Below are 19,426 nucleotides of genomic sequence, written 5' to 3' on the forward strand. Positions count from 1 at the left end.
CTCCAAACATCATTGATGGCGCGTCAGTTTCACACACAGAGGAGCGGAACTTCTTTTGTCAATGCAGATGCAAACAATGTAATCACTGAAGGCTTTGCTGAAAATATCAGAGTTCAGATAATAAAATGGGACATGAAAACCAAACAGATTCATTAGTGGGAAACGACTCACCCAATTTGAGAGAAGAGCCAAAAGTGACAACACTAATAATGTCAGTATGAAGGGAACCTATTAAATACATTATGACAAGAAATGTGTCATTTTTGCTAAAACCCTCATGTTGGAGCATACTGGACACCACATGGAGTCTCCTCATTAGAAATCAAAAGTACAAACTTTACTAGCCTGTTTCAAATTAATCTTTAAATGAGTCTTCTCCCATGAGTTAAAAGGAAGAAGCAACTCATCTGCAGGTGCTACATGAATCATCTTCCCAAAAGGAAAGCGTCTGCATGTTGAACAGCCTGTGGTTGTCATGTACTCTCTGTGACGTCTGCAAAGCAAAACCGAGAACTGTCTTCTATAAGGCTAGCTTTAAAATGGTGCTTCCTCAGAGTAATGATGTGCCTCTCTCTGAATCAGAGATGGCACAGCAGGTCAGACACCAAGCAGTGAAGCGAAGCTGAACTGTGCAAAACAAGCAAGCCGGATGATGCCGTTCATTAACGGGAACATCGTGCAAACTGAAGAGTGGCGCTGAGAGGAGGTCCCTTAGGATGCACGAGAGAGAAGCAGACAGAGGAAGAGAGAGGGAAGGAAAGAAGAGAGGGAGGGTGAAGTGGAGGGGAATTCAGTAAGGGGGGCTTACTGCCAGACCTTTACAACTCCTTCATTATTGAAGCGGTGCGAGGGGAGCGCAGGGCCAGTGCTTCTGTGTAGGAGAACACACAGGGAGGCAATAACATATCTGTGCACAAGCAAGACCCTGCAGGTTCACTGCTTAGTCAACCTGCAGTCGTGAGGATTCGATGAGGCAAGGACTTTTTTTCTGTTCCAGTTTCCACCCCCCGCTCAGGAAAACGTCTGTGGAGCAAACCAACGCTGGGATAGAAGAGGCCAGGAACAGAGGTCATATCTCACCTCTCATTTCAAATGACGACGACAAAAGTAGTCTACGTGTTACAGTCTTCCATGTATTATTTGGAAAAAAAGGTGCAGGGAATGTTTGAAACAAGTATGCAAGTGGGCTGTAAGAGAGCAGATCAGGTAGCGATGACAGCGATGTGAAAATGGACATTTAGTGAACAGGCAACTTATTGGATTTATTCCTCCCGGTTCTCCAGGAAGACAAACAACACATTTTAGAATTTAAGAAGTAAATGGGTTCTCTCTTCTTTCTTGTTCTAAAAACGGCAAACATGTTTAAGTTTGAGCAAATCCACCCCCTCCCACACACACACACTTTGGCTGAAATTGGTAGAAGTTAATACAAACTAATATGTATTCATCTTCAAAGGAAAATGACAGTCGGGATTTGCTTTTTAGCACCACTGCAGGAATAATCTCAATGCTTATTAACACACCTGGAAGTGTAGAACCATGATCATTCACAGATAACCGCTTCGACATGACATTTGTCACAAGCCAGTGAAATAATGTGCGTGCTGGCACTGAAAGCATGACACAACGCAGAGCAAGCGTAAACAACAGGGTTAGCTGCGCCTGTAATTCGTTAACCACGTTGAATTAACCGCTGGTAAACCGAGACGATGTCTTTGTTTTCCTCTGGAAAAAAGTCGCGTGACAAATCGGGGAAGGATGTGAAGTGACTGATCGTGATGAGAACAGACGTGTCTGCGTCGTCATTTCCGAATTCTCAGAGATTTTTCACCCACTTTTTCTTTCTGATCTCTTCATAGATAGTTCATAGATAATGTGGACATGTTGGACACACATATTTAAGACATACCAACAGATTTTCAAGTTCATGTGAGGGGACTGTGAGGGACATTCCAAAAGATTCAACTTGCTCGTCTTGATCAATAAACTGTTTCTTTTCCTTCCTTGCTGCCATACATCAAGTTCCCAGCCCATAGTTGCAGGGTTACACCAGAACAATACAAATTGATCAAATCAAATACATTTAAGTGCACCCCTCAGGTGTCGACTTATACTGGGTGTTAACCTGTGTCCTGGATGAATGAATCAGTCAACAGCACTGAATGCAGGTGTAAACAAACACTGGATGCTTTTTAGAGGTGGTTTTGAAAACTATGGTGGCCATTTTCACAACAGTCTGAACAAAAATCCATTCTAGGCCACATTTAAGGACCATCCAGTGACCTAAAACAACTCAAGTTGTAAGAAGTAAGCGTGCGACTTTTGAGCAGAGCGACCCAGGAAGTGGCCCTTTATGCTTAAAGATAAGCCACACGGTATTTCAGCTTCAGCCATCATCTCGCTGTTCTAACCTGGTCCGATCAAACTGATGACAAAGCTGAATACATCATCTCTGGAGCCATTTATTATGAGATTACATATTCTATAAAAAATGTCACCGTTTCACAGATTATTGTCCTGATTATACTCCAAACAGCAAAAATCAGACTGTAACAATATTTAATAATTCGGGCAAATGAAATGCATTTTCCTGATGACGGATGTCGCAACCGTACTGAAAGTGCTTGACTGATATAAAACATTAAAATGTTGGACTGTAATAACAGAGAAACTCAGTCAGGACAGCTGTGATCCTAACAATCTGTGCATTTAGTTTGTAAACAAACGCTGGCATTTAATTTGTCAGGACGTATTATTCACAGAAAACACGCTTGTCGTCTGGTCTTGCCGCTGATGCACACGGGTTGTAAAAAAAAGTACACCTAGATGCCCGTTTGCAGATTTATCAGTGCTCACACTGTGTGTATCTTTGTTCGTGTGTGACTGGAAATCTTAACCAATCATAACAACACAGGACAATTAGACCTGTGCAGGTCATCACACCCACCTGTCTGTTCAGTTAGCAGTTGTCGCTCTGGCTCTGCTCAGCCCTTAGAAATACGGTGGGTTTTTTTTGTTTTTTTTTTATACAGAAGAAACAAGCACTCGAACTTGTGGCACAACAATCCCACATTAAAGATGAGGAATCGGTAGGCACAAATCTGCCTCTTCCGACGTGTTTATGAGGTAAAGATATTACAGAGAGGAACGCTGGGATTTTCATGCAATGCTATCTATGCAATGCAATGCTACATCTAACTACAACAAATGTAGTTTGCTAAGTCGACCGCAACCTGCGAAAACTCTGCTGAAACAGAGTCACTGACAAACTGCAGCGGGCTTGTCTGCAGCATTTAAAAGGCAGGATTAAACTATTCAGTCTGCAGAAGAGACTGAAAACCCTTAGAAACTGACGCATTAGCTCAAGGAGTCCATGATGCGTAAACCAAATAACTGAAGTCAACATGCAGCTCAACACCACTTTTATTCCATTTCAACATCATTACTTCTAAATGTTTTGGTGATGAACACCTCTGCAGTTTAGCCTGCAGAGATACCAAAATGTTGTCTTTGTGCACCTTTAGTGAGCAGAGCTGCGCCGACACCGAGCTCTGCAACATCACAGTAATTATGTCCCTTTTATTTTTCCCATGTCACATCTATGTCAAACATCAGACCTTCTGATGTCCCGTCTGTCCCTCGGCCGGCCACTGGGCACGTGACATAGGCCACATATTTATTTGCAGACAGAGTGGGTAACTGAGATCTGTCACGAGTGGTCACTCTGTTCGCACTGCAATGCCAGCTTCGAACACATGTACTTGGGTCTTTTCACTTGTGATCCGAGCATCCGAGACACATGTTAGCATCAAGAGCGAACAGGGCCTCTGTCAGTAATCCCAACAACGCAGTATCAAGCAAAGTCCTGTCCACAGTGCTGTCTGAGGTTATGGCCCATCAACACTGAGCGTTACTGGGTCACAGAAGGGCACACTTATTTACACATACATCATAAATAATTGGAATTTGTCCTGTAGGAGGACCAACTTATTGATCGACTTTGTGTTGCAGTGTGGGATCTTGTGAAGCTTGACAAGTTAATGATGCTGCAAGTGTTTTGCATGTAGAATGCTATGCACTCAATGCTAATGCATTCAGTTTGTCCTCCACTGGACTTGCACTTACAAAAAAAAGTCATTACAGTAATTACCAACAAAAAATTTAAACATATTTTCAACTGAAAGGCTGATTATAATACAGTCAACTGGTGGAATAATAACCCATGACAGAGGAGTTTCTGAGACATTCTACTGCCAACATGATGCTGGGACATGTAAAGCACCCTCTCTCTGGAACTAGGTGCATCTCTGCAGCCTTCTTCCTCCCTGGTCTGACTAAACTGATATTCCACCTTTCTGCCCTCTGCTCTCCCAAAGCAGCAGAGGGAGCAACATCAGAAATTCTTTCCACATAAAGTAATTCAAGTCATCTTGTGAAAACTTCAGAGGGAACATTTCAGTTTTGATGTTATTAAACATTTTAGATTCCTCACATCAAATAATGTGTAAAATATTATGTGTTGTGTGTGGTTAAAATAGATTAACTAATGATTCAAATCTGTAGGCTGTTAATGTTTATGAGACAACACGACATGTCCACACAATAGAGATGAAAATGAACAATTATCAAAGTACGTCTCAGTGTATTTTAAATGTGTTCTGTTAGTTTTTTTCTTCTATTTACATAACTACTTTGGATGAAATTATAAAACTTAATCATTTACTCAATCCTTTCATTACCGAAAGATTCTTTTACTTTCCAAAGGCAATGAAATTCTTATCTGCACCTGTATCTGACCCACTACAATGGCAGCAATAATAGATTAGTTGGTACATTTTATCTTTGTATAAGTTAACAACGACCTGCGCAACCGGATTGCCCTGTCAGCAAAAATTAAATGTCATATAATACACATAAGAATCAAACAAAGCCTCCACTTACTGCCGAGGCATCCATGGCAACAAGCGAATGACTTCAAACAGACACAAACCTGTTTGCTGAAGTTACAAATCAGTAACCAGCAAGTTGCTGTGCTGGTTCTATGGTCAATGTACTCTGCATTCAGTTGAGGCAAACATGAACTGGAACAGGACAGAAACTCCACCAAGTGTAACTCAGTAGATACTCGTGTAAATGCTCTTTTTCTTGATATTTAGGAAGTTTTCTCAGGCAGCCTCTCCCTTCAACAAAAACTCCTCACCCACTTTGTCAGGTATAAACACAAGGACAAAGAGGTCATTTCAGCCTCACGCCGTTGACAAGTTTGCCTGTTTTATACCCTACTGAGCTCATTCATAAGTGATTTTTGTGTTGTCTTCTTCAAACCGAGCATCTGTCCGCTCTGAGGTGCTGTGGTGTACTAACCACCCTCACTGCCAGTGAAAGGTTAACACGAGTTCAAGAAGGCTGCCTCACGTCACAAGCAAAGTCTCGCATTCCAGTCACAGACACACAGGAGAAAACAAAAAACACCTTTACACTTGACCACTGGGCAAAAAAAACACATCACCCCTAAAAAAATTCAAAGCCATTTAATCTCCAAAGAAAGAGGCAAAGAGAGCAGAAAGGAAAGGAAACAGCAGAAAGGAGCATACTCTGAATTCAGACCTACTGTGCAGTTGAAGCTGGCAGTGTTCCCACATGCTCCTGACACACTCAGTCCAAGTACGACTCCCTCCTCCCTCTCTGCTCCCCTCCTCCCCCATCTTCTCCTCCTCCACTGAGCCCTCCCCTTCCGCCAACAGCAAAGACCTCCTCACTTCCTGTTTACCTCTGACCCTTAGTTATCCCCTGCCCCCGCCCTTATCTGGCAGGCCTCCAAACAGACAGGACGATCAGGCCGGATGAAACAGACAGAGCGCTTCAGAGAGAGAGAGAGAGAGGGAGGGTAGGATGTGTTTGGATGTTGGGGGAGGTGATCAGAGAAAGTGTGTGACTAAGACAGCCTATCACCATGTGGTTACAGAAGCAGCAGGTTTCTCAGGGGTGTGACTGTGCAAAATGTTCTTGTGTCTGTGTGGGTGTATGTGTGTGGTGCATGAGGGTGGTGGGGTGACGCTCGGTGTTAAGTTTCCGGGCTGATTATGGCATCGCCTGCCCAGTCAGGTCTGCTGATGAGCTAGGACTTACATAAACCTCTGAGAATTCAGGAAGCAGAAAAGACACCTCGTCGCACATTAAAAAATTCCCAACCAGCTTACAAGCATGCACGCATAGCTAAAGTTGTTTACTGGTGACACAACTCAGAGGCCAAGGTTAGGCAGAGACAGGAAAGCAGCCAGTCAGATAATAAATCTAAACCAGCGATGTAGACAGGCGGCGAGGAGGCACCTGCTCAGTGTCACTGCCGGGGGGCCTCTAGCGGCTACAGCAGCCCAAGCCATCAGTATCCATCAGCGTCCATCAGCTTCCACTTCCATCTCTTTTCTATTCTGTTCAGCACAACAGCCGCTAGCACTCTTACATCTGAAGCCTTTGGTGTGATGCAAAGTACAAACAGTAGAATGCAGCAGTAGGGCAAAAAGATGTACAGAGCCATTTGTTAATGCAACAAAGCTCCACCACACATTCGTGTGGTGTAACAATGGCAAATACGGGGGCATATTTACCTCAAAAGGATGAAAGGCATTGAGGCTGATGTGACATCATGTGGGATTGTCTATGCTTTTATGTGTGACATCAAATCTGATTCACTTCAAATACAACAACAATGATGACAACAATGATGAAGTAAACTGATCCTAGCTGCATTTCGTACCCACTGATGAAGACTTCTACACATTATTTAATTTAAGTGTTTTTAAAGTGGTGTAGTTTGGAGTACATACGTGTAGTTGGTGCCTTACTTACAGTGGAGGATGGTCAAGGTGCTCTTGGTACAAAGAATCAGAGGATTTTTGCCAACCACTGCTAAAAAGAAAGGCACCAGGAGTGCAAAGTTTTTCCATCTAAAACAACTCAAAACTAAAACTTTTCAAAAGAGTTTGACTGAATGCTTGATTGTGAATTTTCACACTGCCACTTTCGTAACATGCCGCACCATTAATGCTGTTTGTTTAACACAAACCATAACGATGGACAGTTTTACTACATGAATGGTCCTCAGATGATAGAATGCTGTGGGGCACAGTAAATAACTACTGCAAAGATGACTCTCAAAATGCACACGATGGCATCCGTTTGAGTCACTATGAAAGTTTGCATTGTTTTGTTGTCCCTCTTCTGAGCTGCAGTGAGCACGGCTCACCCGTCAGGATTCTGTCTACCACAGGTGCTTCAAACAATCAAACATCAAAAACCCAGTCAGCTGGAAATCTGCACACAAAACAGAATGGAGGCAGTTGTGTGTAAGCTATCAGCTACTTGTGGAGTGTCTCTCCATCTCACTCGTGTGGGGGTCCAGCACAGTGGGTTTTTTTTCTAAAGGTTTGTTTACAGTTGGTGTGTGGACATCCTCTTCTTCTTCTGAATTACAACCAGTTGTGGTATAGCCTATACTGCCACCCTCTGACACTAAGAAGCCGTGTTTGTCTGATTTTATGTTGTGGTTTTCGCTGCTCAAATCATAAGTACGCAGGACAAGTGTCTTTTTTTTGTGAAATATGTTACTCCGAGCACCTGGTGAAAAATAAAAAATAAAAATAAAAAAATCAAATAATGGTGACAACTTTAGGTCTTAAAATAACCAGGGTTTGCAGTTTATTCAAACAAGTTTTTCTAACTTATTGCCAAGCCACGAACACAGCGGCTCTGATGAGTTCTGAATGAAAAATGTCACCAACTCCCTGTAAACTAACCAAAACTACATGTTCCAAGTTGACCCTGGAAATTTAATACACAAATAAACAACTACAATCAAGATCTCCATCATTCTGCCGCAGGGCACCATGGACCACCGGGATGGATGCACTCCAGTCCAACAGTGACAAACAAGACCAACATAAAAATAGCACTCCCTTATTGAAACATTTTTGCATTTTTCTGTGTAGTTTCTGCATGGTAAAGTTGCAGAGGAAACTTATTTTTCAAAACTATTAAAACAACATTAGCGACACCACGCTGAAACGCGGTTTCATTTGTCATTCATTAGAGTTGCAAAACCAATCAACCCCGCCTGTCCAAGATGAAACATACAGATCTACACATTAATCACACCAAATACCCCGATCCCTGATCAAGTGCATTATGGGTATGATCAATTCCACTAAAAATCAAACTAATGAAAAATTATGGTGTTTCTGGCTAATCCATGGCAAGTATGCAACTGATAAACTCACTAAAACCCCCAAAACTTTATATCGCTACAAGGAAATCACGTTCACAGATTTTCAACATTGTGGGCAATACCCCACAGAGCCATGTACATATATTCAATTTCATAATCATTTTACGGGCGAGTTTAAAGTGTGCAGAGTTTGGCACAATATCATTCTTCCTGCCTGAGATGTCGACCAGACAGAATACAGACCGACTGACTGACATGAACACATTCAAACATTAAAAACCAGCATCCAGCCCATATCAGTCTCGCTTGACTGCTTTGTGTAAACTTAAGGCAAACAGAGGTTTATAAATATCCAGATTTAAGCTGGCAATCTTAACACATTTTGACAAATTCAATTAAAATCTTTTTTTTTTTTTTTTTTTTTTTAAAACGCATCTTCATAATATGGAATCCTAGAACTATTCAGTCTTGAACTGTGGGTGCTCATCACATCTGCAGCTGACCATTACCACCATTGGAAACCCCCCCATTAGTCACATTCACTGCGGGGGAGTAAAGAGTGGGCCGCTGTACCCTGCCTGTTCAGCAAACACACTATCAGGAGGCTCTTCACACATCAGTGCACATGAATGGCACAGTCAGCCTGTAAGCATCAACACCGGACTGGATGTTGACATAGACAGGGAGAGGCTCGCTCATATAGCTGTGGCTCACGGCCCCAATACAATCAAGGACCTTTGCAGATGAGCAAATGGCCAGTAGGGATGAGCTCTGGTTTAGGCAGAAAACTAGTTCTGTTGTCGCCAGCTGGAGAATAGTGAAGGTACTCAAAACACCTGTTGTGTTTTGGCTCAGGGGCATAGATCTACCTCAAGAAGTGGGGGGAGATAGTGGGTCTTGCAGCCGTTAACAAGACCTTGCTTAGAGGTAGAGAAATTAGTTGCTCCAACTGGTCATATAAAGTCGTGGTCATTTGTGTTTACTACACAATGAATTGGAGAACAGATATAGAAAAGATGAATTTGGCAAAGTAATGTTAAAAAAAAAATGCTCTACTTTGTCTGGAAAGGGCCAAAGAAACTACAAGCTCGCATCGAACTGAAAATGTACATTTTCAACACATTCGTGCCTAGTTGTCCTTCGACAAAGTTTTATTCTTTTAGTTTTGGTATTAATCAGAATTAAATATTTTGAAAACAAAGACACCATCAAAAAAAAAAAAACAGCTACAACCATGTGTTACAATCCCAGTGTCTTTTTTTTAAGTGAGCAGACAACGGTGAAACATCTGCTGTATTTTCTGCACGTCATGTGTCACTCATGGACCAGGAAGCTGCATGGATGCTGCTAAGTTACCAGCCAACTGAGGTCCAGGAACCGCCTGAAGCCTGTTACAGCCAGCTAATGCATTCTCTCAACCTCCCCCTCCTCTTCTATTCTCCCTCTCGTGCGCTTCCTCACTGTCTCTTTCTCTCCCTTTCTTTCCTAAGCTCTCCTTCTTTTTCCATGAGCTTCCGCCCTCTCCATCTCGCAACCCCCCTCCCCCTCTCTCAAGTGCTAACCACTCTTCTACACCAAGTTCTTCTCCTACTGCTTGCTCTCTCACACGTGCACATGCACTCACGCACAGAGACACACAGAAACTGTGGCAGCAACCACAACAGTGTGCAACCTCCCCCACACTCCAGCGAGGCAGTGTGCAAGTGCCTCTGGCTTGCCCTGACCCATATCTTGATATAGCCCTAAGTATGCTTACAGCTAAGTCCTGAAGACACTCCTGCCACTCTTAGCCTAATCAGGCCTGACCTGCTGTCGGCGCAATGGGAAGATAGACAGGCCAGGCTGGACTGACCATTATCATTTTCTGAAGGCTTTCAAACTGCTCTAGGTACCGCCTAATATCCACCTTCCCCCACTCAACTACTGATTGCAGGTTTCCACGCAGGGAAGCACATGTTCTACCAAGGATAGTTAAACATTACATGAGTTTCCAGTATCTGTACTCTGATATACAAGGAAGAGTATACATTCTTTTTATCACAGTAAATAAATAATGTCATATAATATTAGTCAATGGCTTTATATGCAAATACAATTCAGAAATAAAAAAATATGGGATAAAGCTCAGAGTGGAGTGAGATAATTTAAAACTGAATGCTTTATTATAGTTACAGACAAAGCTTTACCTTCTCATCCTCGTGTTCAATGGATGCTGATTTCCCGCTCTCGTATCTCTTTTCCTGGCTGGAATCTACCCATGAACAGCTGGATTCGTCCTGTTGTCGAAAAGCATCCTCCAACTGGGGAAGCAGGTCAGGCAAGAGGTCAGGAGCTTCCAGACCCTCCAAATCCCCATCCTGGACCTCTGATGACAGAATATGGTCTTCCAAAACTTGGTATCCATTAGTGTTGATAGCCCCACAGCTCTGTGGCTGCTCAGAGGGCAGGTGGCTATCGATGCTGGGATAGCAACTCATTGATTCACCAAACATCTCTGATGCCTTGCAGTTTCCCTGGGTTTCTCCAGTGCAACGAAGGGCACGAAAGGGACACTCTTCCGCCTGGCTAACTGCTGTTCTAGTGTGCAGCTGACTCATAAGCGCTGTGGACTGAAACTGGCACGCTGTCCCTGATAGCTCAGGCACTGTAGAAGTGAGTGGTGCAGTGGTGGTGGGCCTAGATACAGAGGCTGAGGGTAAAGACTGCTGACTGAGACTGGGTATTTCTGACTCTCCAGGGTAGGCAGGGTACTGAGCTGGTTGGTAAACAGAAGAACTGACAGAGCATGTGGGCAGGGAGTGAACTACTGATGGTGAATGCATGGGGAATGACAGGTTAGAGTCTTCCAGTCCTGATCCAGAGAAGGCTTGACCTCTCCTAACCAGTGGGTAGCTACCCTGCTGCTGTTGCGTTTGTAAGCAAGGCCCACTCAGAGGAGCATTCTGATTCTCCAAATAAGCCTTGCTTGGAAGAATCCTTGAATGGAATTGTGGTTCTCTTACAGTTAGTGGGTGCTGAACCTGTTGCTGAGAATGGTGTAGCTGCTGTTGACTGCTGGATTGACTCCCCTGGTGAAAGGAGAAGTTCCGATGCTGCTGCAGGGAAACAGTCGGTGTGTTAATTTGTTGCTGCTGGTTTAACAGCTGTTGCTGATGACTGTGCTGTTGTTGCAGCTGCTGTCGGATTCTGTGCTGTTGCTCCGCTTGTGGATGATGACGGGAGTGATGTTGCTGCTGTGCATGTTGTCTGACATGAAGTTGCTGGTTGTGCAATTGCTGATGACAAAGCTGTTGCTGATGTTGAGGTAAGGGGTGGAACGTATTTCCATTCTGGTCGTGGTTGCCCCACATTGGACTGCTGCTGTTACAGAACAGCCCATTGGACTGAGGTACTTGGCTTATGGCGGCGTTGTGGTACTGGCCATGCTGCTCTGCAATCATGCCACCACCTGTGCTCCGAGAACCAGAAAATGCCTGCTCCATAGGATTCTGTGACTTAATGGCAATGTAATGACCCATTGGCTGGCTGTAACCGGGCAAGGCTTGCTGGGCAGAGACTGGTGGCATCATATCTTGGTGCTTTCCTGGTCCAAGAGCCTCCACTTGGAGGGGTTCAAAGTCAGCACTGAGGTTAAGCTCATCCACAAGCGATGGGGCTGAAGGGAAACCATCCTCATCCAGCCCTTCCAAACCTCCAACAAAGAGGTTGGGGTCATCAAAGAAGTCCATGGCAGAGGCCAGGGGGTGATGAGAACCTTGGGAGCACCACTGGATCCAAGCTGCTCCCAATTAGCCAGTCTATAGAACTACAGCATGTCCATGATAATGTGCCTGCCAAAAAGTGGAGAGAAAAAAATATGATCAAAATACAAACATTACAATAAGAAAATTAAGCTATATTCCTGAGAAATAGCCTAGCATAAAGAAGATCAGAAAAGTCTGCGAACAAACCACAAATCATTAAAATAATTCAGTTGAGACTTCCCCACATAAACATTTTCAATCTGAGATTATGTGATTATTAACTGCATTTCCTTTAATCGCCATCTTAAGAAATTTGGTCCTGTCAGAAATCCATCAGCATTGTCTTTCATGTGTGCTGCAAAGCAGCTGGTGCAAACCAACCACCAGCAGGTGTCTCTTCCTGTCCCCCCACCCCTTTCACACACAGATTTACACACAAACACATGCACCTCTCAACCCCCCACCTCCGCAACTATTGAAGCTGCCTGCCATGCTACTGCAGAACATGTGGGAGGTGCAGACAGCTGATAGAATTTCAACAGCAAAGGACAGAGGCTGAAGAGGCCCTCTGAGCACACTCATGCATGTGCTCTGCAACCACAGACCTGCGGAAGATCACAGGGGCCTTTCCAGGTCAGTCATTTCATGCAGATTTGCACACAGACACCTAAAAAGGGACATTTTTCTGACGGTATATGCACTGATTAATATTAATTTTTGTAAATGAAGAAATAAAATATATATTTAAAAATCACAGTCAGGCTGATAAGTCATTTAACAACAAAATGAACATTCATTTAAGACTTCAAACTGTTACGTTATAAGACATCTGCCTATATTTCTCACAGAAGCAGCTCTATAGATTTGCTTGTTTTAAAGATTTTTATCAAAGGAGCTACATTTGAAAATGCAAATGTTTAGTTAGAACATATATTCTGGGAAGTTCACCATACCAGGGTCCAACCGAGGCCATGTGTTAGCAGAGCAGGTTAACCGGTAAGCTACACCACGAGCAGGCATACGTGCTAATGACAAGTGATTGGCATAAAAGTAAGAAAACAAATATTTGATGTTAGATAGGATCAGCGACCGGGGCTCTCTGCTGTATCTGGGGACTACATTTCTAAGAAGACTGCTGAGCCTCCAGGTATCATCTATGGATCATATGAAGAACCATCAACAGCAAACTGCTCTGTAACCTTTTAACCACAATAAGAGCCATTTCATGGAGTGCTGTGCCAGCAAGCTAACCTAAAAAAAGAAATATTTAAAAGTTTTAGTGCCAAGGATCGAACCATCAATCCTGCAGTTAGAGGAGAACCAAACCTCCCATCTGAACTACGAAAACTAAGTTAGCACTGATTGCAATACAGTGTGACTAATAGTTCTTTCTAAGGGCAGAAATTAGCACAAACTAGCACATTAATCAGCCAATAATAATCACCACCAATACCTCTCCAACTTTGACTTTAGGAAGATGAGCACCAAAGTTACCCAATTATGGTCTGGAGTGACAGACATCTCTTTGAATTGTTCAACTATGAAACAACATCGTCACATCAACATTTTGAAGACACTCTTAAAAAAAAAAAAAAAAGAACCAAAAGCTGTGATAAACATAAGGCCTTCAGAGGCTGAGTGATAAGTCTTAGAGGAAAGTCTTTTAGTTTTCGAGACAACCCACAGGGTTTGGAAGGCTGTTTTAAACTAAGCCTTAGGTGTGACTGGGTTAAAGGGCGTACTTAAGCCCTTTCATATATTCATTGAGGCTTATCAGCAAAAAGATGTCCTTGTTAAGCCGTCGCTTCTCCTCTTTGGTAATTCAAACATGCCAGAGAGAGGACGCTCAGCTCTGCATCTGTGTGCTCACACACAAGCCGGCATGGCGGAATCAATTGCGAGGGCACAGCACTGTTAGTCATGCTGCTGCGGTACTTTCATACATGACACCGATGCACAATGAAGGCGCATCAGTCCAGGCTTGAAAAGATTGTGTGAAAAGGCCTGCGGTCTGTGACAGTGTTTTGGTAGGCCAAATGAGTCATAGTAACAATCGCATGAAATTCAGGACCAAGAGTTTCTCAGCGGAACTCCTAAAAGCCTCACTGGCTTGCCTTCCTCCCAAAGTACATGCTGTTGCCATCTCTTCCCTCTGATAAAAGATACATCTGTGCCGTCTACATGATTCAGTCGTCCAAATCATCCCTCTTCCTTTGCCCAATGGGTTCTGATTGGAAAGGGTTCAGCATGGGGTGCCGACTGATCTGCAGTTATGCAGCAAGCAGCAGTGGACTCAGTTTTTAGGTTTTCCAGGAATGTGTGCTAAAATCTTCACTCCCCACATGCATTAATGGACCCTTGGGATGTGCTTGACCCTGTTGTGGGTCCACCCTCTTTATCAGGTACTAGCCACTGCACACCAGGAACCCCATACAGAACCTGTGGTGTTTAAGCAGCTTTGACAGAGTCATCTCGACATTTCAATCTGCATTTTCTGTGAAGAGGGTGAAAAGATACTCTGCAGCAGCACGTTTATAAAAGTTTAACTAAAGAAATATCTCCAGTTAATATAAATACTTTTGTGGAAGGGGGGGTGTTCAGGCATAATAAGCTTTGCTGTGTTTAGAACATCCAACCCCCCATAGTGAGTTGTTGTCACCTCTGAGTTGTTCAACCAACTGCTTTGGTCACAAGAGAAAAGGTGTGAATGGTCGTGAGACTGCTTGGGGAGGAGAGTCAAGGATCATGGCTGCATTGTAAGTGTTAGGTGGCTGATGCCTGAGGTAAACATAAACCAAGCACCACAGAGCTCAACTCCCGACAGCGGAGAAACAAAGACTGATCGGTTTGTGTTAAGAGTGATTTATCCTTTAGGTGAACCGCTTTTTCTTTAAGGGTGTCGTCAGGTTTTAACTGCACTGGGATGTCGTGTTTGTCGAAAACTTATAAGCTTGAAAAGCCACACTAGTCAGAACGGAAGAAACCTTTCAAATGAGAAGTGAAGCGCCTCTGAGAACCAAGACAAGAATTCCAGTCGTCTTCTATCCAAGCACTAAGGATAAGAAACACTGTTCCCCACTGACAATGCTGCCTGCGCTGCAAATATCTCAACTTTCCGATTCTCGTTTATATGCTATGAGGAAATAATGAACATCAGGTGCTATAATGAGTCGACGTTAATCATCTTGAACAGGCATTTAACTGGCTCCATCTCTGGCACACAGTCAAACCGTAAAGTCAGAAATGGCTCACAGCAAAGTCTTGCTAGCAGCTCAACATCCTCTATTGTCTATATGCAACCCCTGATTACTGTCAATACTGACCAGTCTGCAAAATGCAAACCACAAAAACAAAAGTAAATCCAACTATAGAAGACGACCTACTAGGCTAATAACCCTTAACCCCTTTTCTAAGGTAATGGTAGGCTGGAGCTGTCCCAGGAAACATTTAGAGCTTTTCAACAAAAGTGGATCTAGGGCTGGGGCTAGAGACAGACCTAAGTTGTTTCTGGCTAAGAATAGCCAGACAGCCACAACAGAGCAGTGTCATGATGTCACTTTAAAATGTCTCTTCAAATACATGTTCGACCCTCACTCGATTTTATTACCAACGTCTGTAGATGAACACAGTCCAGGGAGACGGTTCATTTTCCCCAAAAACAACAAATCACACAACGGACGTCCTAATATCACCAGTCCAGTTTCTAAATGCCGTGTCGAACACTAGTTGGCGTTCCAAACACGACAGATATTTATGAGCAGTGGCACAAATGGTATTCATACACACACCGTTTTGAGAGGGATCTATAAACGCCAGCCAACTCCATGAAAACCACCAACAATGTTAAGAAGCGTGACTGCGAGCACGGTTTTAAAAAGTCAGCTGCTAACTTTGATTGTGAATGTTACTCCGTGGGGTGCAAAGGGTAGTGTTAACAGATGCGACCAGCGATATATAAAACATTTAACAGCTGGAAGATGAGAGGAACACTGAGCTCATGTTCTTCTGCTTCGACTTCACGTCCAGGCTGAAGCTCAACTTTTTTCTTCTCTCATCCTTTACTCTTCTCTCTTGAATTGAGCAGGTTAAACACTACATCGGATAGGGTATTTAAAACAGGGCAGTCAACATTTTAGAGAAGCCCCCAACGTAAACTGTTTTTTTAGTGGCCTGTAATCAGTATTTTCGCTCCCCCAAGCCCCGTCCCAACCCCCATCCCACTGAGCAAATGGTAAATTACTTCAATCAGTCATTCAATCAGACATACCCACAACAGTGAAAGAGAGATGCACTTGCCATGTTTGCCTCTTGCATGAGTTTGGACAGTACATCAAGGACATCATCAAGTTTGAATGCGTGTCATGCTGCAATGACATTTCGCATTAGCCTGACAAGCTTGTTGTGTGAAACATATCGGGGCTAATGCGCTTACAGAAACAATTCAATTCAGTTTTCATCTATATAGCACCAAATAAAAAATAAAAAAACACGTCATCTCAAGGCTCTTCAAAGACACAGTCCAATTCAAGCCAATTAGTGCCCCATTCATTGTAATACAATCAGAATTCAATCCGAGACAACTCTGCAAGCCTTCCTTCACCGTGGTGCACGGCCCTACCTCACAGCATCTATGATGCATCTCATTTTGAGAAAACTAACTCTAAAAGCACTTCCAGGATTTCGCTCAATGCCTACTAATCTAAAGACAATTGTCACAATTGTGCAATCGAAGCTTCCCACATTTAACACAGACTGTTCGGCAAGCACAAAAATCAAGCTAAGTGATACTTTTAGCTGCCTCCAGGCACTGCTACTACACGCTTGGCACACCAATATGAATTATTAAGGCAATACAACATGTTGTTGTGTTAAAACTATGACTCTGTGTTACTCCTCACTTGATGTACCATCCAGTCTCTCGTGAATGCAAATATTGCGTGTGTACCACTCAGTCACTTTCAAAGACGTGTCAGAACGAAGCAATGAGGAGCATGATGAAAAAAAAGACCAACTTATGAACACTGTGCTTAACGGACTGATGAGGCCACTAATGCTGTTCATCTCTCATCTGAAAAGGGCCGAGAACACTAATCAAGACTTTTACACACATGTGAGGAGATTGGTGATTCAGACGTGGGGCTGACACATGGTGTTGCCCGAGTCATGAGTAATGAATTCCTGGCATCATTTCCACTGCAAGCATGTTGTTATAAATCAATTCCCTTTAAAGATAAACGTCACAGCAATATGTTCTATGTCCAACAGTCCATTCAGAAAGTGGTAAAGAAACTGCGCTCATTTAAAACCTAGACCAAAATAAATCAGTATCTAATTGAATCGTAAATTAAACATTTCCTGCAAAAGTTCCCTGACACACAAACAGGCTACATGTCACTCTCCCCACCATCCGGCGAGTTCCAGTAAAAATCTGTTCACACAGGCATGAAGCCATTCCAGTTTTCAGTTTGGGCGCAGTGCTTCCAACCTAACGTTCAGTCCTCTGCTTCATTTGGTCACACCGAGTTTCAGTGGACCAAGGCGAAATATTAATGTTCCAACGTGTCGTTTCATGAGATTCTTCAGGTTTTCGTTCAACAACATACTGATAATGATGGGGTCAAACCACAAGACATATGAAACCAATAACTAACACTGTTACATCACCTGTAACACTTTTTTTTCAGCTGAGGGGACACTGATGATAGAACTATACTCACAATAAAACATGTCTGTCACGCGTCTTGTTAGAGAGTATTTCCAGAGCAGGTTTGGCAGATATGGTCATTTGCTGTGACTCAAACCAAGTCTGAGACACAGCTAGAGTCCAGCTTAAAGCTGAGGTAGAGACTACAGCATTAGAGCTGCCTTTACAACAGAGAAACTGGCGAAACAGAATGAAACGTACGATTCTGAAAGATAAAACACCTACTGCTTAACACTAATACATATATATCACATTTCTCATGCGCTCAACAAATCTCGAGCCTGCTAGTTAAGCCCTGCTAACTTTAAACACCTCCCAGCTGGCCCAGAGTCACAGAACCTGTTCCTCTTCCGTTTGTTTCCAGCTGTTTCCTTCATATTCATGACGTTGTGAGCACTATCCAGGCACGTGCAACTCTTGTATATCAACAAAAAAAAAAAAAAAACCGTGCAAATTACCTGACTTTAGGCCACCAACGACTCTTTGGACCACAGCGACCAATTATGCACACCACATTCAAACGGCGTCAATCCAGTTCAAATGCGACATTGGCGGTGTAATCCGGGTCTTAACGTATGCAAAACTAGCCGGTTAGTTGAGATGAAAAGTAAGCGTCGCTGTGACTGAAAACGCAGTTTTAATTTCGAGACTTTACGTTTTCATTGTTAAAACAGCGTCACGCGACACTTGGCAGCACATGGCTCACGTTTCCAAAGCTTTTTCTTTTCTCTCCCGACATTAAAACAGTAGACAGACCTTCTCTCTGAAGTGAGCAGCATTTTCTTCATCTTCCCACAGAAATGGCTTCAGCTCCGTGGAGCGCCGTGTTCGATAAACCAGCCGTCCAGCAATTTGTTGCACTACTTTTAAGCACAACCGCTCGCCTAGCAGTAACTAAATGAACGCACGTGGAGTATTAGCTCGACCATTTTTAAACTATTAGCCCAGGGGGTGTCCAGACGGTCACACGTGGTCAGAGCCAAACCTTCACTTTGGATTCAAAAAGGTGTCGTGACGTTTCTCACTGCTGAAGAGTGGGGAGGAGGCCGGAGATGGATGGAGAGGTCGTCAGTGATGGTGTCCATGATAAAATAACTAACTAATTCGCCACCCTCGACTAACTTTCGTTTTCCCGTCAGCCACAGCTATCGACGTTTGGGTTTTGCTCGCAGTTAACGCGTCCAAATTCTCAAGCGGTTCCGACTGAGCCCGGCTGGTCGCTGTCAGTTCAGGACCACCACGACCAAGAAACCACCGCCGAGGTCTACTTTTCAAGCCATGCCAATCTTGATTTATGGCGACAAACTCCGAGAGTACGACTACATGTCCTACTTTATAGGTAATATTAAGGAAGAGTGTGAAGTTTGGCTACTCAACAGTGTTGTTTGAGCCGAGAAGATGGCACACTCAGCCTGGCGGTGTGTCATCAGACAGCTGAGTCGACCCTCACTTACTGACTGTCCGAAAATTGACAGCTCCGATCCTTGAATGAAACGTAACCCTTCGACTTCGAAATTATTACCATGAAAATCAGCGAAAGAAGTGCGATTTCCTTACCTGAAACTAACCCCAAAGCGCAACTCCAGGCGTCAGTGCAGGCAGAGTGTTATCGGCGAAGTTGTGGCTGTGTTGTTGGTTGTACTTCTGCTGGCGACCACTGCACAGCCGCTCTGCTGCTGCTGACGTGACTGTGATAAGGCCGTATTTGCATATTAGTGACTCCCTCTGTGATTGGACAGACGACAATTTGCCAAA

General features: G+C 43.5%; 1 protein-coding gene across 4 annotated transcripts in view; it reads right to left on the minus strand.

Moving 5' to 3' along the window:
• chd9 (chromodomain helicase DNA binding protein 9) overlaps positions 1-19,344 on the minus strand; it is a 64,428-nt gene extending 45,084 nt beyond the window's left edge. For 2 of the 4 annotated variants that reach the window (XM_072380186.1, XM_072380185.1), the window contains exons 1-2: positions 19,229-19,344; positions 10,411-12,054 (exon numbers count right to left, since the gene is read on the minus strand). In XM_072380186.1, coding sequence (XP_072236287.1) covers positions 10,411-11,952 — 1,542 coding nt within the window. In that variant the 5' untranslated portion in view covers positions 11,953-12,054; positions 19,229-19,344. Of the gene's footprint in view, positions 1-5,607; positions 5,694-10,410; positions 12,055-19,228 lie in introns of those variants that run through there. The other 2 variants (XM_072380189.1, XM_072380188.1) reach the window with 2 other exon arrangements.
• Positions 19,345-19,426: the final 82 nt, after the last annotated feature.

This window comes from Leuresthes tenuis, unplaced genomic scaffold, assembly GCF_036924035.1.
Source record: "Leuresthes tenuis unplaced genomic scaffold, fLeuTen1.0.hap1 SCAF_2, whole genome shotgun sequence".
Classification (NCBI taxonomy): domain Eukaryota; kingdom Metazoa; phylum Chordata; class Actinopteri; order Atheriniformes; family Atherinopsidae; genus Leuresthes; species Leuresthes tenuis.